The sequence below is a fragment of the Carcharodon carcharias genome, chromosome 13 (assembly GCF_017639515.1).
Source record: "Carcharodon carcharias isolate sCarCar2 chromosome 13, sCarCar2.pri, whole genome shotgun sequence".
Lineage (NCBI taxonomy): Eukaryota > Metazoa > Chordata > Chondrichthyes > Lamniformes > Lamnidae > Carcharodon > Carcharodon carcharias.
In genome coordinates, this window is record NC_054479.1 from 45,391,239 (window position 1) to 45,415,084 (window position 23,846).

Here is a 23,846-nt window from a genome sequence, read left to right on the forward strand (position 1 = left end):
CTGCATTAATAAAACTGCATCAGATTTAACTCAGATATTTCAAGGAATATTTTGCAATGCAAAACAAAGAAATACTTATAAAATGAACCTTCTAAAACACTGCACAGCTGTGCTGATGCATGGAAGATTTTATGTTCGGCGATTTGCAAATGAATTCGTGCGGAAACACGACCCAAAAAAAAACTTCTCAAAACAAGCATGATTTGGAGTGCACTTTGCGCCTGAATTGCCAAATGCACTCAAAGCAAAAACTCCAGGCTTAAACAGAAAATGCTGGTAAAACTCAGCAGGTCTGGCAGCACCTGTGGTGAGGGAAACAGAGTTAACGTTTCGAGTCCATAAAGCTCTTTAGTGCTTGGGTTAATAGTTACCTGTAAATGTTAGATTAAAACCAGGTCTCACAACTGGGTAATTCCACAACTGGCCACTCAATCGCCATGCCCCCCCTATACCTGACCACCCAACTGACTACCCCAAACCTCTCCAACTACCCCACAACACGATTACCCACCCTGACCCAATCCAACTACCTGCCTGATCTAACCCGTCTACCCCCCCGCAACCCAACCCGAATACTCCACAACCACCCGATTACATGCCCAATCCGATCTGACTACCTCCAGATGCTGCCAGACCAGCTGAATTTTACCAGCATTTTCTGTTTTTGTTTCAGATTTCCAGCGTGTGCAGTATTTTGCTTTTAACTCCAGGTTTAAGTCTCTTGATCAGATATGGGCGGTGTTGTTGCACTTGCTCGACAATCGTGGGTGATCACAAGAATTCCAAAATCTTCTCATTAACAAAGCCATTAGTTACAGCTGATTGTGATATGGGTTGAGAAGTTCTGAAAAGCCATCTTACCGCTACATTGTGGGTTCTATTCTAAGTACAATCTGTTTTATTGAAAGCAGTGAATTTGTGCTGTGTCTTATGTCTTTTTCGGCTGATATAATCCTGCAGTGCTCCACAAGTGAGTATACAGAATTTTTATTGTTGCAGCATTTCTGAGCTTAATGGCCCAAATTTTCTGGTCTCCAGGTCATCGGAGACCAGACGTACAATGGAAGATGCGTGTCAGGACCCTGTAGATGTCCTGGGCAATTCCCCTACTCCCCGGGACCCTCTACGAATGTCTCCAACCCTGTTTCAGAGTCCGAGACTTGGGACAGCTCTACAGTACTTAGCTTAATAGTTACCCAGGAAATGTTAGAACATCAGGGTAATTCCACAACTGACACCCCCACCCCGACCACCCGACAACCCCCATCACTACCTGACTACCCCAACTACTCCGCAACCCAATTAACCACCCCGACCCAATCCGACTACCGGCCTGTTCCAACTCGACTACTCTGCCTCCACCCCCCGCCCAACCTGACTACTCCACAACTACCCGATTACACCCCCAATCCGATCTGACTACTCCCTACTACCCACTCCCCCTAACCTGACTGTTCTTGACTACCCACAGACCGCCCAAATAACGCTGACCTGACTATCCACTCACCCACCTAACCACTCACCCATCCACCCATCTTACACCTCCTACCCATTCACTCACTCACCCATTCACTAACCCACACTCAGAGACTGGACCTTTAAACTGTTTCCTGTGATAGATGGCTCAGTAGCCAGAGGACACAGATAGAAGGTGATAGGCAAAAGAACTAGAGGCAACATGAGAAATTTGTTACTAATGCAGAAAGTTGTTGTGATCTGGAATACAGTGTCTGAAAGGGCGGTGAAAGAAATGCAACTATAACTTACAGAAAGGAATTTGCCAAATACTTGAAGTGAAAAAATTTACAGGGCAATGGGGAAAAAGCAGGGGAGCGGGACTAATTGGGAAGTTAAGGTGTCAAAGACTAGGGGACATGGTCTAAAAGCTAGAACCAGACATTTCATGAGTGAAATTAGGGAACACATCTTCACTCAAGAGGGTGGTGGATCTTTGGCATTCTCTTCCGCAAATGACAATTGATTCTAAATCAGTTGTTAGCACTTAGATTGATAGATTTTTGCTAGTCAAAAGTATTAAGGGAGATGGGGCAAAAGTATGCTATTTTCCTTTCCCATCTCATGTGAAATGGTTTCTTCTATAACCTCCTTCAGCTAGGAGAGCAGAATACCCAGAGTCATAAGCCTTTTGCACTTCCGCTGTTGTTCTGTGTTAGGCTGGCAGGATACATTTCATGATTAAAGGTCTACCTCCCAAACATTAACCACTTTTTAAAAAATTACTAGATGCTGACAGATTAGCAGATTATATTTTTATTTCCACTTTTTAAAAATTTAGTTGTTTTTACTCCCACTTCCATTTCATTTCATTAGCGGAAAGAGCTCCACTAAAGATGTTTCTCATGGCTTTGATATTGTTTACTGGGAGTTGAGGAATAGGGTCAGCATCGAGTTTCAGGGAGGAAATAGGATTGAATCAGGAGGAAAATTGACATGGAGGTCAAGGGTTGGGTTGACAGTGTCAGTAATGTAGGGAATAGGATCATGGAATTGAACTTTGGGCCCCAACAGAGACCACAAGACTGCAGATGAGTCACGGACGGTACAATGAGTGTTTCTTTATTAAATCCATTCTCTATCCTCCTCAAACCATAATTCACATGATTCAGTTGGAAAAATTACAACAGCTGGTACTTTAAAGACATTTTCATCTTCCATTTTCTACAGCCTTTATGCCAAAAGCACTAATGCACCTTGCAGTCTACCATCTTCTCTCACATCAGTTGTATTCATTGCTATTCCCAGACAGAGGAATACGAGAGCAGATCCTTATTGCACATGAGCTGATTGCCTGGGCGTAGCTTGCAAAGGAAAACCAGGCAGGTCCATAAACCTAAGAAAAGAGGTGCCATTAGTTTGAAGAACTGATGAACCTCAAATTCATTAAGGCCTAAAATATCACCAACCTATCATGGCTGAAATGTGGGAGAATAAACAGCCACACAACTACTTTCATGACATAACACTAAGAAAAACACGTCAGGAAAGCGATAACAGAAAATATTGGGAATGTAGGGCTGTCCGCATGTTTAAAGAAGAAAGACTGGTTAATAATATACAAAAGATCCTCTGCTTTGTCCAGCTTGTTCTAAACAACAGCAAAGCCATGTGTATCACAATATATACACAAGCCATCTCACCTGAACACTACAAAATGCTCTGTGCTGGTGTCAACACTTGTTAGAGCTTTGACATTGAATTCCTTTACATGCACTGTTTTACATTCTATGCAAGAAATTCCTCTCCGGTAACATCAGGAAGCTCCATGTGTTCTGATTGAGGAGATGATTATGGGCATTATTCCATATACGTGGACACCAGAAACCTGTAGGCCAACAATCCTGGAGGTTACACCTTCCAGTGCTCTTTAACACTAACTCTAATATTAGGCCATCTAATTAGTATGGGGTCAGCAGGTGCTGATGTCATTGTAGAGGCACATTTCCAGTACATGCCTGCCCAATGCAGCTGGAAAATCATCAACAACAATTATCACTTGTATTTATATAGCCCTTTTACTGTAATAAAAAAAACCCAAGATGATTCACAGGAGCATTATAAAACAAAATGTGATGCCAAGCCACATAAGGAGATATTAGGGCAGATGGCCAAATGTTTGGTCAAAGAGATAGGTTCAAGGAGTGTCTTAAGGAGCTTGTTAGTTGCTTAAGAAATGTTTTTTAAAAAATTATTACTTGTGCGCTGTGTTTGGTAGTTGCTTTGTCAACCCTGCTAACAAATTTGCATCCAGAGCTATCACATGTCTGAAAGGTGCCCCATAATTTTTTTAGCAGGTTGTTCACAAGGAGGGAAAAGGCATTTCAACCCCTTTTGTAGAACCAAGACACACAAAACTCTGCAAAATCTATAGAACAGACATAATTTGATCTGAGGTTTTGGTGCCCTGTTATCAATTGTTTTAGCTTATAATATTGCTAGTCTGATATAAAGTGTTACTTGTAACATAGCCTTAATAACAATAACGTTGACAAATGTAATGTTTATCATAAAGATAAGAGAATGCCTTTGTGCCTATGTTTTACTTGGTCTTGATTACTTTGCTTACAGTTCTGCCTTTTCTCTGTTGCAAGCTTCTCATTATTTCAAGTACAAGCAACAGTTCATTTTTCCAGGTAAGTAATCTTTAGTTGACCATTATTCCTTTCTATGGTGCAAACAGAGTTTGCACCTTTTGATGGGTGTTATAGAACTGAAGTCATATTCTTAAGGCACATTTTTCCCCCCTTAATTATTGACATTTGGAATGCCTTAATGAATTAAACCGTGTGTCTGTCATAGCCGTAACTGGCAAGGTCCTTTGATAAATATTTGACTAGGACGCATGAATAAATTCATAGTTTCTATTTGATTTCCCCAAGATTAAGGTATCTCCTTTTAATATGTGCCATGTGCTTGCTTTGAGGTCCTTCAGAGGTTTGGTGTTCTTTATTTGATGTAGAATTTATGATTGCTTTTTTAAAATTGTTGCTCGTAATTTCTCCTCTCGTCTAACCTAATGCCTTGTTCCTAGACGTCACACCTGAGGTACAAAGCCGAACTCCACAAGTTATTCTCCATCCAGTCAACTCTGACCCCATGTAAGAGATTTTGATACTGGCTAATTTGAATAATGTTTCAGTAAACTTTGTAATATTAAGCATTTATACAGTCTGCAGGAATACTAAATGACCTATAAAATGTAGAGTGGTATGGTGACGTTTTGCCATGCTGAATTATTGTAGTACAGTGTGAGGAAGGTGCTCTCACACAGATAATTTCTCACACAGCGAGTTTTCAGTGCTACTTTGCCACTATAGCCAAGGCTGCTAGTGCAAGCTGGTGTTTTCAAATGTAGCTGTGAATTTGGAAAGAGGCTTGTTTTGGTTTGTCTCTCACATCTTCCTATGTGATTATGGAACCCTATTGGCACTGGGCATAGAACACGGCATCTAAGAGCTGTCTGCTCTCCAGAGAGGAGAGTACACCAAATACCTTAACAAAACAGCCCCAAGCCATATAGATGTTACAAAGCCTGCTGCCTAGTCATTTCATGTGTACACTCACTGACATATTGTCTTAATAGCATCAGTGGCATGCTAATATACAAAATTAATGAGACCAAGGACTGCAGAAAGGAAAATAACTTTTTAACATGTTAGTTTTCATCACGGGATACTCTCTCACTTACTTGTGGCATCAAGGAGCCCTAGCAAAACTGGAGTCAATGGGAATCAGGGGGAAAACACTCTGCTGGTTGGAGTTATACCTAGCACAAAGGAAGATGGCTGTGGTTGTTGGAGGTCATCATCCCAGCTCCAGCACATCACTGCAAGAGTCCTCAAGGTGGTGCCCTCGGCCCAGCCATCTTCAGCTGCTTCATCAATAACCTTCCTTCGATCAGAAAGTCAGAAGTGGGGATGTTCGCTGATGATTGCACAATGTTCAGCACCATTTGCGACTCCTCAGGTAATGAAGCAGCCCATGTCCAAATGCCGCAAGACTTGGATAATATCCAGGCTTGGGCTGACAAATGGCAAGTAACATATGCACCACACAAGTGTCAGGCAATGACCATCTCCAACAAGAGAGAATCCAACCATTGCCTCTTAGTGTTCAATGGCATTACCATCACTGAATCCCCACCATCAACATCCTGGGGGTTACCATTGACCAGAAACTGAACAGGACTAGCCATATAAATACTGTGGCTACAAGAGCAGGTCAGAGGCTAGGAGAAGTATGACGAGTAACTCACCTCCTGACTCCCCAAAGCCTCTCTGCCATCTACAAGGCACAAGTCAGGAGTGTGATGGAATACTCCCCACTTGCCTGGATGAGTACAACTCCCACAACCCTCAAGAAGCTTGACACCGTCCAGGACAAATCAGCCTGTTTGATTGGCACCACGTCCACAAACATTCACTCTCTCCACCGCACAGTAGCAGCAGTGTGTACCATCTACAAGGTGCACTGCAGGAATTCACCAAGGCTCCTTAGACAGTGCCTCCCAGAAAAATTCAACACAACTTTAAAAACATCTCCAAATGACGAAGGATGTGCAATTCCGATTCGTGGCAGTGCTGGAGACGGTACTAAAGAAGCTGGATGGCCTCTGGGTGAGGCGTGCTGCACCTCCACCTGTTATGGTGTTGCTTTGCACAGCGCCTCCCAGGCTTTGAATAGTGTTTGCCTGAATGTACCCTGTGTGTGCCGGAAGCCTCTGAATTAGTGCTGTCATGTCGTCACTCAGCCCTACGAACTAATTGGGTGCTCTATTTAAAAACTTGGGCCACACAAGCCCTGTCAATATATTCCCTTGTTAACCACCAAAGAACATGCATTCAGCTGCAAGAGGGTCCCTTATTGAAAGGGCCAAGGACCCAACTTGCTAGTATGGTAAGTTAGAGTAACCTTTACTCTTGCAAAATCTCTGGAAGTACTGTGGAGTATTCTTGAAGACGCTATTGAGAATTCCTGCATTTGACAGGGAGTCTGAGGGAAGCCAGATGATTTGGCGACCTGTCTACACAAAGGCTGCAACAGTGGGTGGGGCTGCAGCTGAAGTGCCTCTGGGTCAGCAGCAGGGCATAAGATAAACCAGAGGCTTCAGAGAGGGCAAACCAGTTTCCTCTGCCAAGTTGGAGCTGGACTCCTGCATGTTCCTTAACAGTGGTAGGAGGCTGTCTGGCAGGAATGTCAATTCACCCATCTCGGAGTACATGCTCCTCAGCGTTTCACTGCATGCTGTCCCATCAAGGTCTTCATCTCAGTCCCCAGTAGCAGAACTTGTCTGCGACCTCACTCTCCAAAGAACTGACACACAAACTATCCTTTCTGTCTGGCACCCCCTGCAACCCAGCCCATGGACTCACCACGTGCAGTTCCCAACTCTACATTCCTCTAAGGTACATACAATGCCAATATTGGAGCTGGTGAATACCAGTGTCTGATGAGGTGTCTGATCAGGGTCGTTGCATAACTTCTCTTCTGTTCCTTTCTCAACTCCACCTGGTTGTGCTGTGGCTGAGCAGGTGACAGTTCCTGGGCGTGTAGAAGCAGGAAATGGGAAAGTGGAAGATTGGTGTAAGGAAAGTGGAATGGGAAGCAAGAGGTCCATAATCACATGATCAGCAGCTTGCTGATCATATCAGATAGAAGGATGAGGTTGATCTGGGTATTGAGAGGAGTATAAGGCATGAACCAAGGGTTGCAGTAAAGAAAATAATTTTTTAACGTATTAGTTTTCATCATGTGATGCCCTCTCACCTATTTGCTATTAATATGTTAGGTTATTTCTAAACATCCACATTTAAATGCACATTTCCGTTGGGCTTTTTTTAACATTACAACTTGAACAGCACTGTCAGAAAAATTCAACCCTACTTTTGAAACACCTCCAGCACTGCCATTGTTAATGTTCTCAACAACAGAACATTTGAGAGAGCAGAATGTCAGTGATTTGTTGCACTGCGTTCAGGTAATATGCTTATCACAGCTGAATAACTGGAGGTTTGCAGAAGCGGGAGCTGGGTGTTAGGTTGGCATCATCTGAATGTGTGTGAGGGTGAGGTGGAGTATCTGAATGTTAGGTGTGAGTTCTGCATGCCAGAGACTGATGCTGGCTGAGTGATGAGGTATCCCTATGCAGCTTCCAGAGGAGCGACCTGTGAGAAGAGAAGCGCAGGTATAAGGGGCGCAGGGCCAGCAGGGAGTGCAAGGCTGAAAGGGCCACAGAATACGCCACTATCCTGCTGCCAGGATTTACAGGATTTGCAGCTACCTCAACATGTCTGAGGTGCAATGCCAAAGGAGGCTCCACCTTTCCAAGGAGACTATGACCTCCATTTGTCAGATGATTGGGGCTGGGATAACCTCCAACTGTGTGGGTAGACACCTCATACCAATGGCTCTGAAGATCACAGTGATCCTCAACTTCTATACATCCGGCTCTTTTCGGGGGTCAGTGGGGGATCTGTGTGGAGTGTCCCAATCAGCTGTCCGCAGTTACGTCAAACTGGTGACAGAAGCTCTGTTCAGGTGGGTAGTGACTTTATTCACATCTGTACAGACGAGGCCAGCCAGGCTGAGCGAGCCAGAGGGTTTGCAGTGATTGCTGGGTTTCCCCACATCCAGGGTGCAATAGACTGCACACATGTGGCCATCAAGGCGCCAGCGGGTCAGCCGGGTGCCTTCGTCAACAGGAAGGGGTTCCACTCCATGAAAATGCAGATAGTGTGTGATCACAGGATGCAGATTCCGCAAGTCTGTGCAAGGTACCTTGGCAGCTCCCATGACGCTTATATCCTGAGGCACTCATAAGGTGCCAAGGCTCTTCAGTGCTCCAGCTCGACTGGATGGATGGCTGCTGGGTGACAAGGGCTTTCTGTTGAAAAAGTGGCTTATGACATCTCTCCGCCACCCAAGAACAGAGGCAGAGCAGTGGCATAACAGGAGTCAAGCCTCCACAAGGATGATGATAGAGAGGATCATAGGTCTTCTGAAGATTCACTTCTGATGCCTGGACTGTTCAGGGGGTGCACTCCAATACCCCCCCAGAGCGGATGTCACTGATAGTGGTTGCATGCTGCACTTTCCACAATCAGGCATTGGCAAGGGGGGACCCACTAGAGGAAGAGGGTCTTGATGCAGCTCCACAAGCCACAGAGGAGAATCCAGTAGTGAGTCAGAAGAGGAGCACGATGAGGAGGACGCTGAGGGCCTGGAGGCAGACCTCGGTTACCTCCGGGGAGGCAGGGAAACCAGGGGTGCCTTGATCCAACGCTCCTTCAGCTAGATTACCAAAGATCCGCTTCAATCTCATGCCAGGGCTGCCGCCTCCATCCTGGATGTCAGAAATGCCCCTGTCATCTGAACCTAAAGTCCAGTCAGTGCCTGTATAATACGGTTTAGGATTATATACTGGCATTCACTGCACCAAAAAGTAAAAGGTGAAGCATACTCAGGCCATTACAACAAAATAAAATTTAATGTTATTGTCACATTGAAATCATACTGACATGACCGTTACTGGTGTTGATGTCCACACCAGTAGATATATAAACCAAACGTAACTTAACAGAAAATCGACTGTGAACAGCCCGTCTTGTGTTCATGGTGCCTTAAACTTATGTTTGCGAGTGCTATGTCTTAGTGTCCCCTCCCACTTTGCTGGCAGTGACATTGGAGGCAGCCTGCTGACTCTGCTGTCATGTTGGCCTTGATGACCTTGGTGGTTGTCCTCTGGCCAGTGGAGCCTGTGCTGGCCCCGCATGGGAGGGAGTGGCCAGTGCCATGGCTGGCAACTCCCCAGTCATCCCAGCCTCATCAGATCCACTGTTACTGGCAGAGAGGCGGAGGTGCTTCTGCAATCATCCAGAGCACCCTGAGAGAAGCCCACAGAGACAACAAGCAGATCATGTGCCAATGTGAGGTCTCTCTGGATCTCCCTGCTTGCTATTGATGGACGGGCGCCTAGCTGGGATACTAGGTGCCTCATCCATCTCCCACACGGATATTGACCACCTGAGGTCATTGCCTGTGTGAGGGCTTGCAAGTCCGAGCGCAACCCCAGGAACCCCTGATTCTGTTATTGGAGCTGTGTCCCCATGAGAGTCGCCACTCTCTCAATGGAGGAGGTTGTGCACACGGCCATGAGGGTCAAGGCAGTGCTTATGCTCTGCATGGACTCCGCCACAACAGAGACCATGGCTTGCAGACCCTTATGGATATCGGCCAGATCCTCTTGCGCATCCGGCTGGACCTCCAGCATCCCCGCCTAATGGATGATACCAGAGGCTCATCATCTGCCTTTGACACAGCATTGCCCTGGTCTCCAGCAATCCTCTGACTGCTGGTGCCCTGGGCACTCTCTGCCTCACCTGCACCTCAAGCAAGTACGAGGTGCCCTCAGCAATGTGCACCGGCAATGTAGCCGATGATCTAACGGCTGCTGAACTGCTGATATCTGCGCTGGTGCCTGGTTCAGAGAGTGGGTGTGGTGCAGGTGCATCTGAAGCTAGGCGGTCCTCTGACGTCAGGAATGGCTCTTCAGGATCCTGCAAATGAGCACGTACTGGTGAATCTAAGGGAGCAAAGTACATGTTATTAGTTAAAGTCATCACACTGTCACTGTACATGCCAGGCATGTGAGACAGTGGAGATCTACATTATGGTGCCATCGTCTTTCAATGATCAATGGGGATCCAGTTTTGAGGCTCCCCTCAATGAAGAGACTACACTAGAATGGTTGCACAATCCGAAACTCACCTCTGTGCACTGCATTCTTACCATCATCTGGCACCCCGGTTGGACAGGGAGCCAGTCTTCTGAGAATAGAGATGCATAAATAGCTAAATGTAGCAATGCAAACGGTGCAAGCAGAGTACTGGAGCTCATTTCGAAATACAAAAGCGGGGTGGTAATGTTAAGTTTAAATAGAAATTTGGTTTAACCAAACTTGGAATGCTGTGCCCAGTTCTGGTGTAAAAGGATAATGGTGCGCACAAAAAGATTACAGAAGAGATTTTCAATAATTGAGCAAACGCAATTATCAGGAAGAACCAGAACATGAAAAGTAGGAACAGGAGTAAACTGTTCAGCCCTTTGTGCCCACTCTGCCATTCAGTGAGATCATGGCCAATCTTCAACTTCAACACCATTTTCCTGCACTATCCCCATAGTCCTTGATGTTGTTAATATGTAGAAATCTATTGATCCCTGTCTTGAAGATACTCAATGATTGAGCCTCCACAGCTCCATGGGGCAGAGAGTTCCAAAGATTCACCGCCCTCTGATTGAAGAAATTTCTCCTAATCTCAGCCATAAATAGCCTATCCCTTACTCTGAGGATGGCACAGGCTGGTGCTTTTTCACTGGAAAAGTGAAGATTAAGAGATTTAATAGATGATTTTAAAATCAGGAAGGGGTTTGACAAGGGAAAAATGGTCCAGAACTTGGGGCCATAAAAATAAGCTACTCATGAATGAGAATTTCAAATTTGTAGTGATAGAAGCAGACAGAATTAACTCATTTAAGGGCTGCCTTGATGCATACATGGGAGAAGGGATTCAAGGGATATAGTATCAGGGAGGGAAAATGGGGATGCGGCTTAAACCTGTTGTGTTGAATTGGTTGCTAATGTGCTGCAGATTCTATATAATTCTACATGTTTTGATACACATCCATCACACTTGGGTGTGACACTTGCACACAGAAATTTCTATGACATTCTTTTAAAAAAAATTTAAACAAGAGCCAGTCATTCCCAATATTTTGAGAAACTTCCCCAACAGGTAACTCAGGAATAAAAAATATGAAAAGCAAAGCAAGCCTATAATTGACCTGAGAATTTGTCCAATATAGCCACACTGGGAGAGATGCAAAACAACTTTGTAAGGATGATATCAGAACTGAGAGATTATACCTATCAGGGAAGACTGAACAGGCTGGCCTTCTTTTCTCTAAAAGAGAAGATTGAGAGGTGACCTGATAGAGGTCTTTTAAATCATGAAGGGGTTTGATGGGTAGACATAGAGAAGATTTTTCCACTTGGGAAGAGTCTAAAGGGATAACAAACAATTCCTTATTATATCCAATAAGGAATTCAGAAGAAACTACTCAGAAAATGCGAAACCCAGTACCCCATGGAGTTGTTGAGGCGATTAACATGAGGCAGAATTTCCCCGTTTACATGTAGGGACGGCCCCGCATGCCAATGTATAAAATGACGCGTGGTGAAGTTGGGTGTTTGTCCCGACGTCACCGCGTGTCATCGTGATATTTGGGAAGGCGGGTGCTATAAGTTCAGATGCACATCAGTTAGTGGCCTAGTTAAGGCCCTTGAGGCAGCAATTGAAATCAATTTTTCGCAGCCTGTGCGATCTTCAGGACGTCACACGGGTGCAACAGCCAGGTGGGTAGGAGACATTTGTATAAACCTCATCCATGGGCACGATAAGAGGTGTGAGTGGGGTCACGACTGTGATCTTTCAAGTTTTTAAGTGTGGAAGTTACTTATACTTGCCTGTGTGAGCAGGAATACTTCAAAAATCATACCAGCTGCTTGAACAGCAGTAAAAGCCTTGGTCAGGACTCTACAGTGAAGATCATTTGTGGGGCCTGCATCTTTCAGGAAGCCTTCCCTTAGCCTGGGAATGGGAGCTGTGCTCCCCACTGGAGGCACCTCCTCTGAGAAGGAAGGGAGGGCCAGAAGGGGGAGGAGGCCAAGAGTCCACATTCAGCCTCCAGGGAAGCCACCTTTGGGAGGAGAGGTGCAGGCACAAGGAGCGCTGGGCCAACAGGAAGTGCAAGTCGGAAACGGCTGCAGAGGAAGCCACTATCCTGCTGCCAGGGTTTACAGGCGGCGAAGCAGCTACCTCAATACGTCTGAGGTCCAGTGCTGAAGAGGATCCGTTTCTCAAGGGAAACAGTCAACATTATCTGTCAGATGATACACCCTGAGATCTCCGCAAACTGTGTGGGTGGGCACCCCATGCCAGTGGCTCTAAAGGTCACAGCTGCCCTCAACTTCTATGCCTCCAGCTCTTTCCAGGGGTTGGTGGGTGATCACAGTGGAGTCTCCCAATCAACTGTCCACACTTGTGTTAAGCAGGTGACAGACGTTCTATTCAGGTGTGCATTGACTTTCATCCACTACTGCTGGGACGGGGCCAGCCAGACAGAGTGAGCCAGAGGCTTTGCAGCCATTGCTGACATCCCCTGAATCCAGGGTGCAATAGACTGTACACATATGGCCATCAAGACACCAGCAGGTGAGCCTGGTGCCTTCGTCAACAGGAATGGATTCCACTCCATGAACGTGCAGATAGTGTGTGATCACAGGATGCTGATTCTACAAGTCTGTGCAAGGTACCCAGGCAACTCCCACGACGCTTACATACTCAGACATTCTATACCCTGACAAGGGCTATCCCCTCAAAAGGTGACTCATGACGCCTCTCCGCCATCCAAGAACAGAAGCTGAGCAGTGGTACAATAGGAGCCATGCCTCCACAAGGGCTGTGGTGGAGAGAACCATCGGTCTTCTCAAGATGCACTTCCGATGCCTGGACCGTTCAGGGGGCGCACTCCAATACACCCCAGGTCATGTGTCACTAATAGTGGTTGCATGCTGCGCTGTCCACAATCTGGCACTGGAAAGAGGGGATGCAGTGGACAAGGAAGACATAGACGCAGTTGCTCCAGATGCACACAATGAGTCTAGCAGTGAGTCCAAGGATGAGCACGCACAGGAGAACACTGAGGGGGTAGACGCTGACCCAGGCATACTCCAGGGAGGCAGGGAAATCCAGGAAGCTTTAATCCAAAGAACCTTTAGCAAGCCCACTACAGATGGACCTTCAACACATGCCAGGGCTGCAGGCTCCACACTCAATACCTGAATGCTAAATCAGCTTGGATGCTAACCTTAACATTAACATAAGGCCCTTGTCAATAAAGCTGAATGTCGAGGGTCCCAGAGGACTGGAAAATCGCTAATGTAACCCCCCTGTTTAAGAAGGGAGTGAGGCAAAAGACATGAAATTACAGGCCGCTTAGCCTGACCTCGGTTGTTGGTAAGATTTTAGAGTCCATTAATAAGGATGAGATTTCAGAATACTTGGAAGTGTATGGTAAAATTGGGCAAAGTCAGCATGGTTTCATTAAGGGGACGTCATGCCTGACAAATCTGTTAGAATTCTTTGAGGAGGTAACGAGTAGGTTAGACAAAGGAGAGCCAATGGATGTTATCTACTTGGACTTCTAGAAGGCCTTTGACAAGATGCTGCACAGGAGACTGCTCAGTAAGATAAGAGCCCATGGTGTTAGAGGCAAGGTATAAGCATGGATAGAAGATTGGCTGTCTGGCAGGAGGCAGAGAGTGGGGATAAGGGGTCCTTCTCAGGATGGCGGCTGGTGACTAGTGGAGTTCCGCAGGGGCCAGTGTTGGGACCACAACTTTTCACATTAATGATCTAGATGAAGGAACTGAGGGCATCCTGGCTAAGTTTGCAGATGATACAAAGATAGGTGGAGGGACAGGTAGTATTGAGGAGGCGGGGAGGCTGCAGAAGGATTTGGACAAGTTAGGAGAATGGGCAAAGAAGTGGCAGATGGAATACAACGTGGGGAAGTGTGAGGTCATGCACTTTGGTAGGAAGAATAGAGGCATGGACTATTTTCTAAATGGGGAGAGAATTCAGAAATCTGGAGTGCAAAGGGACTTGGGAGTCCTAGTCCAAGATTCTCTTAAGGTTAACTTGCAGGTTGAATCGGTAGTTAGGAAAGCAAATGCAATGTTGGCATTTATTTCGGGAGGACTAGAATATAAAAGCAGGGATGTGCTGCTGAAGCTTTATAAGGCTCTGGTCAGACCACATTTAAAATATTGTGAGCAATTTTGGGCCCCGTATCTCAGGAAGGATGTTCCGGCCCTGGAGAGGGTCCAGAGGAGGTTCACGAGAACAATCCCAGGAATGAAAGGCTTAACATATGAGGAACGTTTGAGGACTCTGGGTCTGTACTCGATGGAGTTTAAAAGGATGAGGCGGGATCTGATTGAAACTTACAGAATACTGAAAGGCCTGGATAGAGTGGACGTGGGGAAGATGTTTCCATTAGTAGGAGAGTCTAGGACCCGAGGGCACAGCTTCAGAGTAAAGGGAAGACCATTTAGAACAGAGATGAGGAGAAACTTCTTTAGCCAGAGAGTGGTGAATCTATGGAACTCATTGCCACAGAAGGCTGTGGAGGCCAGGTCATTGAGTGTATTTAAGACCGAGATAGATAGGTTCTTGATTGGTAAGGGGATCAAAGGTTACGGGGAGAAGGCGGGAGAATGGGCTTGAGAAACTTATCAGCCATGATTGAATGGCGGAGCAGACTCGATGGGCCGAATAGTCTAATTTCTGCTCCTATGTCTTATGGTCTTATGGTCTTACTAAACAACTCACTCATAACATCATGGCTTCCTGTCCATTTGCAGACAAAAGGAATCACCCTGAGGCATGGCAACATGTCAACATTTATTGAGTGAACAAATGTAATTTCATAAAGCAAAAAAAAACGGTGTTGGACATCACACCAAGTCTTCCAGAAATGACCATGGGCAAACATAAAAGCATCAGTGAGAAACCCGTGGTGTGCCTAAGGTGCCTTAAATTTACGCTTACGGCTGCTACGTCTAGGTGCTGTCCCCTCACTGGCACTGGCATCTGAGACAGCCTGCTCTCTGTGATATCCTGTTGGCCTCAATGACCTTGGCAGATGTCCTCTGGCCCATGGAGCATTTGATGGCCCCGCCTGGGAGGGAGGCACCAATCCCACAGCTGGCTTCTCCCCAGTCCCCGCAGCCTCGTCGGATGCCATGCTCACTGGCAGAGGGGCGGAGGAGCTGCTGCCCTCATCCGGGGTTCCCTGAGAGGAGCCCACAGCGACAACAGGCAGCTGCTGCGCCGACATGCGGCCGCTTTGGACCTCCCTGCTCACCATAGATGGATGGGCACTGAGCTGGGAATCTTGGTGCCCAGACCATCTCCTGAGGCTAATGCCACTGTGAGGGCTTGCAGGTCCAAGCACAACCCCAGGAGGCCCTGATTGGTCTCCTGGAGGAGCCTCTCCATGAGAGTCGCCACTCTCTCCATGGAGGAAGCATGGCACTCAGCCGTGAGGCTCATTGCATTGATGATGCTCCGCATGGACTCCTCAAGTACGGACACCATGCCATGCATAGCCTCATGTATCTCCGCCAAATCCTCTCGCATACCCTGCTGCACTTCCAGCATTTGCTGCCACACGGACATCATCGGCCACCGACTGAGCATGTACCCGGTCCCCAGCAGTCCTCCGACTGCCGGTGCCATGGGCATTCTCTGTCTCTGCCCACAACTCAAGCGAGTGTAAAGTGCCCTCACCACCGTGCCCCAGGACACTAGCCGAATATCTAATTCCCACTGAAGTGTGCTGGTGCCTACCTGATTGAGATGGAGTGACGCTGGTGAGTGGATTTGCTCTGGGGCTTCAGGTGTGAGAGGTGGGCCCTCTGTCTCCTCCTCCAGGCCCCACTCCAGTGATGCTGAAAGGAAGAAACAGGACATTTGATTAGTTACAGTGGAGACAATGTCAACTTGCATACTGCTCCCCCAGATCATTATGTGCTCATCTTAATCAGTGGTCAACCCATGTTGCTAACTTCAATCACTGAGCATTCAGCAGTGTCATGGCTTCTGTGACACACATGGTAACCTGAGTACTCGCCAAACAAACCTCCCCGTGGCGTCCCCTCCTCACCGCCACCGGTGGACCTGGGGGCATGGCGCCTCACCAGATCCATGGCCTGCTGCTCGATGGCCAACTGGGCCAGGCCTCTACCAGTCCACATTTGTTCCGACGCGTTGTGCGCAGTCTTTTCCTGAAAAGGAGAGAAGAGCATTGATTGGTCCAGCCTGCACTTGAATTCCCATTGTATCCCTGCCAACCCAGCCAGAGTGGGACACTGCAGGGCTCCAGTTCTTCGTCACCCCGCAGCTGCCGCACACTCACCCAAACAAGCCAGGGTTGACCCCCACCCCCCGGCATTGCCCAAATGCTGCCTCCTTCACATATGGCCCCACAAGGTGTTGATTTGCTAAGCAAGGAGGCACAAGCACGTGGAGCGCAAAGACCAGCAGATGGATTGGTGCCCCACCAACTGGAAGCTCCCCTCCCAGCATATTAGTACCCTGACATTGACATGCTTCCCAGTTCCAGCACTCTGCCTAGGTGCAGACCCTTGACTTTGCACCCCATTCTGTACTCTGGGTGTCAGTGTCACACATGCTGCGAATGCAGAACACATCCTAGCTCAACCCTTTCAGGGTGAACTGACATGGGCCGTGAGGGTACATGTCATGAGGGATTCAATGCCATTACTGTACTCAGAGTTGGCGGGGGTTGGGGGGGGGTTGCGTTGGGGCGAAGGGGTGATGGCTGCATTAAGTGACTTGAGGCAACACGGTACCCACCCTTCCTGAGCACAGGGGATTGTTGAATCTTTTGTGGCACTGGACCCATGTTTGCCGCACCACATCATGGGAGCTAATGCTTTCGGCCACCACCTCCCACGCACGTTTGCTCAGGTGGGGAAGCTTCCCGTCCCTCGGAAGAAGGACCGCCTGTTGCGCTGCCACCTCTTCCAGGAGCACAGCTAGGCACTCATTAGAAAACCAAAGGGCACGCTGCCCCGCTGGCCTACCCTCCAGCATGGCCTGCCCCAGTGGCCTACCCTCCGGCCTGGTCTGCCCCAACAGCCTATCCTCCGGCCTGGCTTTCCCCAGTGGCCTACCCTCATGCTTGGCCTGCCCCAACAGCCTACCCTCCAGCCTGGCCTGCTCTGATGGCCTACCCTCCGGCCTGGCTTCCCCCAGTGGCCTACCCTCCAGCATGGCCTGCCCCAACAGCCTACCCTCCAGCCTGGCCTGCCCCAATGGCCTACCCTCCGGCCTGGCCTGTTCCGATGGCCTACCCTCCGGCCTGGCCTGCCCCAATGGCCTACCCTCCGGCCTGGCCTGTTCCGATGGCCTACCCTCCGGCCTGGCCTGCCCCAATGGTCTTCCCTCTGGTCTTGTGTCAGGCACATTGCCCCTCTGATGTGCTCTTCTCCCAGCCATTGTGAGCAGCCTTGCGAAGGCTGCCAGGTCTACATTTCAACAGGCCATCGGGTCACCATTGGACCTGGCGGTCTGTGCACGCCCACCGACACCCACCCATTCCCGCTATCCATGGGAGCCATGAAGTACGCTGGGCAGGCCTTAATTGGCCTGCCCGCATAAAATGGCAGCGCGGACCTGATCGCAGGCAGCAATCAGGTCCATGCCCGCCTGCACCCATTCCCGCATGGCCTGCCTGCATGGGAAAATTCTCCCCATATGCATTTTTAAGCAGAATCTAGGTAAGTACATGAGCAAGGAAGAAATAGAAGGATATGTTGATAGAATTATATGAAGAGGGGTAGAAGGAGCTATTGTATAGAGCATAAACAATGGCAAAGACCTGTTGGATGACTTGGCCCATTTCTGTGCTGTAAAATTCTGTGTAATTTATTTAAAAAATCCACGGGACATAACGTCTCCACGTGTCAGCTGGAAAATAAACAGACTTTCCCTTACTCAAGTAAGTGATTCTTTACTGTCAGTAATTAGCCTTTTTCACCCATCTCTAATTGCGTTATAACTTAAGTGCTCAAAGGAAACAGGGGAGAAACATTTTCTCTCATGTCCTCTCCAAGGTAGCTGGAAGCTGTGTCCCGGAAATGAATCGTTAATTCGAGGAGACTCCGGAACTATCCTGGAGATTACCTAGTTGAGTGAAATGCCGATGGTTAGATTGGAGCACTGAGACAGGAGACAGACAAACAGCATAGTCAACTACGAGACTCAGCTGTATTTTATGCTGAGTCACACAACTGTTGTGTTTGCCTGTCTGCTGATTTCCTCAACCTAAACCTATTGTTGCCAGTTGTGAGAGCTGAGAAAGTCAGTTATGTGGCTAGTACTAAATCTAACACCAGGCCATGCTAGTGAGTGGGACAGGCCACACAATAAGCAGCAATACTGTAGGGTACCCAAAAGGTAAGAACTGGAATTCTGACCCAATTTAACCACTGCAGTTAACCATTTTCTTAAGAGCCCCTTCACTCAATCTACAAAATTTGCAGGATATGTTACTTTCCCTTAATGGTTCTTTCAGGGGATGGGCGATTGGATATTTAAATGGTACACAAGCTAAGTCTATTATAATGGTGCTTTCGCTCCCTTCTTGCAATGGTAGCACTTTCCAAATACTCCTCCGGTTTTAACTGGAAATGCCCAGCCATCTTAGAGAACATTTAGATTAACATCTCTCCAGATATTGTGTTCATTGTGCATACATTAAATCTTTGTAATCTCTGGTGTTAGCCAGGTTTATTCAGTCTGCAATAAAGTAAGGCAGAGGGGGCACACCTCCTCCAATATTCTCACTCACTGGGGAAACAGCTCACCGTTGATCAGCCCCCACCACAGCTTCAAAATAGATGAGTTAGGGAAACTCAACCAAACAAAGGAAAATCATTCCTTAATTTGAGCTCAGCACATTTAGGTCAATATGTTGCACCATGAGCCACTTTCCTGCTTGAAAATGTATTTGAATTAATTATGGGATGGTCTTTATCAATTAGCCTCCCAATGCAGAGATTTATGCACTGAGAATGTATACTGGAAGTTCAAACATTCATATAGGAAGCCCCAGGCAATTTTCTATTCATTAAAACTAATGACTAGAAATTGTATGAAATGCAATACTCTCCTGTCATGTAAAATTTTTACAGGAGTACTAAGTCAAATCTATACCTGCATAATCAGTGCCCATTGCAGAGCATGGAATTTGCTGTTTGATTTTTTTTGTTTGAATGGACTATCTTCAGAGTACCAGGCTGTACTAAAATGTAATGGTTTTTTTTTCAGAAGTGAAGGAACTCCCACACTTAGAGTGGAAGTGAATGAGCCTACTTCAGAGGTAAGTTGAAAGTGATTAAAAATGATTAACTGAACTGTGATGCTAATGGCTTTATCAATGAAGTTTAAGCAGCAAGACAGCTGAAGAATAAATCAATTTATAAGAGATTTCATTTGAAAATAATTGCCAATAGACTTAATAAATTTAGGAAGCTAAGCCTAGATTTACTGATCATCAGTGAAGTAACGCCAAAGTCAATGTATTTATTTTAATACTTGTAATTGGAAAGAAACGAATGTAGATTCTAGGCCAAGCTGTTTAAATGTTGATGGAACAGACATTACATTTTGCTCTTGTGCAAGTATACTGCGGCTATGTTAAATTAAAATAAGCCGTGCTAACCTGCTTCCTCAGTTTCATTAATAAATGAATCAAGTGTGGAACTAACCCATGCATGATTAGAAAGGTTGCAGTTTCAGTGCTTGGTCTGCGTCATTAGTTCATCTCACCTGTGATGGGTAATGAGAGGACTACAATTAGTCTCAGTGGGGGAGGAATTCATTTTGGGCGTTAGTGCAAGACAGTCATTATGCACTGGCCGCCTGTTAAACCCTCACCTGATATTCCTTCATTCATTCCTGTGTGCTATGCCCAAAGGCAAGTCCTTGACATATTGTCTGCTGATGTTTCATCCTGAGCAATTTTCTTGGCAGTAGCTGATATTCAATCTCATTAAAAATAATGCAGTATCACACATTTTGCGAGTACTGAACCATTGCAAGTTTTGTGCCTGAGGGCAACAGTTTGCCCAAGGACTACAATGATAACCTAGGAACCTAGGAAAGGGAATGACTGCCTAATTATCCCTTTCACAAGTGCAGGCCTGTAAAGTCAAACTGCAGATTGTTCTGATGAAAGCTATTTATTTGAACTACTTGGAACTACGTGTTCTGAGCTTTTATTCCATTCACTGGAGAAAGTAAAAATCAATAATCCTGTGATTCTTGCGGGAAAGTGCACTCGTTATAGATACTGGATGAGAATACCATCAAGCTTGGCTGTGATGCTGTCTTCCCACCTCCTCACAATTGAGTAACCTGCCAGTACTCACTGTCTCATACGTACAGCGCTCAAACATGAAAAATTACACCTGATTGAGATACTGGAGGGCTTCCATCACTGTGGAAGCATATCTCAGCAGAAGTCAACACTATCAGAAAGAAATGGAAAATTAATTGGCATCATGAAGCATGTGCATCATTTCCTGTCTTATTTCACAATCAACTGTAGGAAAAATTTATTCCGGGCTTTTCTTTTTTTTGCTATTTATTGGCTCAGACATACGTTTTCTTCCAACCTTTCTTCCTTTACAAACCTATCCAAATAACCTTGAGCATTGACATAGTTACAGCCTCAACCCATAACTAATAAGTCTGAAAATGAATTCTACAACTTTTTGAATGAAAAAAAAAATCATCTGCTCCCTTTTTTTAAATGCCTTGCAGATAACCTTGTACCTACTGCCCATCATTTTTACCCCCTCAGCTACTGGATACTATCTTCTTCAATTGGCTCTGTCCCATCCTTTCATAACTTGATAAGAATCTATTATATCACTCCATACTGTGCATTGCCCTAACAAAACAAATACCTAATTTCCCAAATGTTGCGTTATTTCCTCATGCAAGGCAGCAGCATCTCGAGGTAAAACCTATAATTCTATTAGATTTTTTTTATAGCCTTATTGAGTATCACACAGGTCTGGATTTTTCCATTAATGCAGAAGTGCCATCACCGGGACTGAAAGTGGGAGCCTACCTCCCTTTGACCAGCTGCAGGATCTGGGATGGCATGTTGCTGGTAGTGGCCAATTAAGATTCCACTGCTGGGTCTGCCATTCAATTAAGGCAGCAGCCTGTCCCTTGGAGCTGCTGGCCCAATCACAGGGCTGGCAAACAGTCTCAGCACCACCACCTCTACCGATGTCCATTGCTGAGGCTGCAGCTCCAACCTACAGCCTTAAACGCCAGGGGCCCTCGAAGACAGGTAAGTTGGGTTGTGGGTTGCCAACGCCAGCCAGGAAGGTCCCGGTAATTGATGTGGAGGGGATAGCGGGGGTGGGGGTTGGGGGGAAGCGGGGGGGAGGTTGCTCACTGAGCCCAGGTGGCCAGTTGCTGTAAGGGCAGCCATTGCCACCATGGGCCATAGAGTGCCGCTAAATGAAGACCCGCCACCCACCCCCACCTCCACCCCCTCCCGAAGCCACCAGGTTTCATTCACTGATTACGCCACGCATAATACCAGTGGAGGCAGGAGGTGGCCCTTAATTGGCATTGTCCTAGCTGCCAACTTTCTGACCACTGGCAGTATCCCATGACGGTAGGAAGACATCAGGCTTCCCTCCTAGCACCTTCCCCCACCATTTTTCTCAGCCCTCCTGCCTCCCAGCCCATCCCCAGAGAGCTCGGAAAATTCCAGCTGTGGTTTTAACCACTGCTATGCATAAAACATTATCACCCAAACCATTGTGAGCAATACTGTAGAACCTCCCCAGCTATATAATTAAAAGTTTGCTTATAGCTGACACTTATTTCCTGTCATACTCCTTCTGTCATGCTTGGCCCTTCACAGTTGGTTGATAACACATTTATTGGAATAAAGCAGCTGGATCTTCAATTCACAATGCCGTGGAACATTTGAAGTGTATTTATAAAGGTCTTGCGCTCATCAGTTACATCCAGTATGTGATGTCCACAGTCTAACACATTGTTAAGATGCAAAATAATCTTAAAAGCAGAAAGCCAGTCATTGTTCTGTATACTAAAATTTACAAGGAGTTGCCATGGTGCTATTAATAACATTTAACAGATTGTAAATAGCAATAATTACCTAGATTTGCCTATTAGAGCAGCAAAACATCAGAACCGTGCCCCAGGTCTAAGACTGTCAATGAGCAACACCACAAGACATCTGCTAGTTTCCTTAAAGTTTTATAGAAAATCTAAGCCTTGCTCTGTATTTGCAAAGTTGCTATGATTTATGTTATGAACTTTAGCCGGAACAAAAAAATACTTCACGTGTTTTAAATTAGATTGCCACAATTGTTAGCTCCCTGCCTGCAGGCACACTGAGAATAAATAGCCCTGAATACAGGGCTGACTCCATTAACGTGCTGGTACATCATTTTACTTTGTAAGAAGCAAAAATCTCCTATTACCAAGAATGACTCCTTGATTGGGACAGTAAGAAAATGAGCACACAGCATTGATGCAGGAAGTCTGTTTTCAAGCATGTGAAATAAGGCACCACCAAGTTAACAGGTTGGCTGTGCTGGTTGCTGATGATTCATTTAGCACACAGTGTCCTCTGTGCGGAAACGTTACTAACTTCACAAGAACTGATACATTCCCCAAATTGAGCTTATTTGCGGGATACAATAGATAAGAAGTCAACAGATAAAGCAACAACACATAATATGCTTTTGTGAGTGAAGGATGGCTGCGGTATCTGCTGGTTTTCATGGTCAATAAACACACACAGTATGTTAATGTATTTGTGTGAAATTCGTCAGTCTGCTCTGTTAGTGTAATTGTGAACCATTTAACACACATTTTGCATTAAAATAAACTGGTTTGTGTTTTTATTGAAACAGCTGACAAAGGATTTCATACTAACATGTTAACGTAGTCCTGACTGATATAACACGACACGATACCAAATCAAAAGTAAAATGGACATAAAAGAGGTGGCCAAAAGATCATATTTTCACAAATGCAGAGTCGAAATTCAGAAAAATATTAGGATGTATGAGAGAAAAATTCTAGCTTCTATTGTTCTGGTGTACGTTTATCAAGGAAACAGATATCAACAAACATTTTTTGCTCTTGAGTGTTGGCAACAGATGGAGGTTTGCACAAAAGAGGAAGATTCCTGAAATTGGCATGAAGTATCAGTATTTTGTGGGGTTTGTAAGAGTGGAAACGTGGCAGGTAGGGTGACTTAATTAGGTGGAAAACAAAATTTTGGTTTCCTGATGGCAGGGTTGAGATGCAGAGATTAAGTCAGCGGCGTGGCAGTGGTGGGTCAGGCTGCATGCCGTCTCATGGCAGGTTCATACTTTTAATACATTTGCATGCCTCATTACCTCACAATTATTTTAAATTAAGTCCAACCTTGAACATTAAGTCAGCGGCGCACAGGAATCTCCTGGCACCCGGTTCATGTTTGAACAAACGAATATACAAAACAGGAGCAGAATTCAGCCTCTTGAACCTGCCCTGCCATTCAATAAAATCATGGCTGATCTTTGTGTTTTGAATTTCACATTCCCATCTACCCCAGATAACCTTTGATTCCGT

General features: G+C 46.1%; 1 protein-coding gene across 1 annotated transcript in view; it reads left to right on the forward strand.

The window, feature by feature from the left end:
* ksr2 (kinase suppressor of ras 2) overlaps positions 1 to 23,846 on the forward strand; it is a 411,064-nt gene that overhangs the window by 282,502 nt on the left and 104,716 nt on the right. The window contains exons 12-14 of the mRNA XM_041203055.1: positions 4,110 to 4,151; positions 4,550 to 4,616; positions 19,497 to 19,548. Of these exons, the coding sequence (XP_041058989.1) occupies positions 4,110 to 4,151; positions 4,550 to 4,616; positions 19,497 to 19,548 (161 nt within the window). The remainder of the gene's footprint in view (positions 1 to 4,109; positions 4,152 to 4,549; positions 4,617 to 19,496; positions 19,549 to 23,846) is intronic.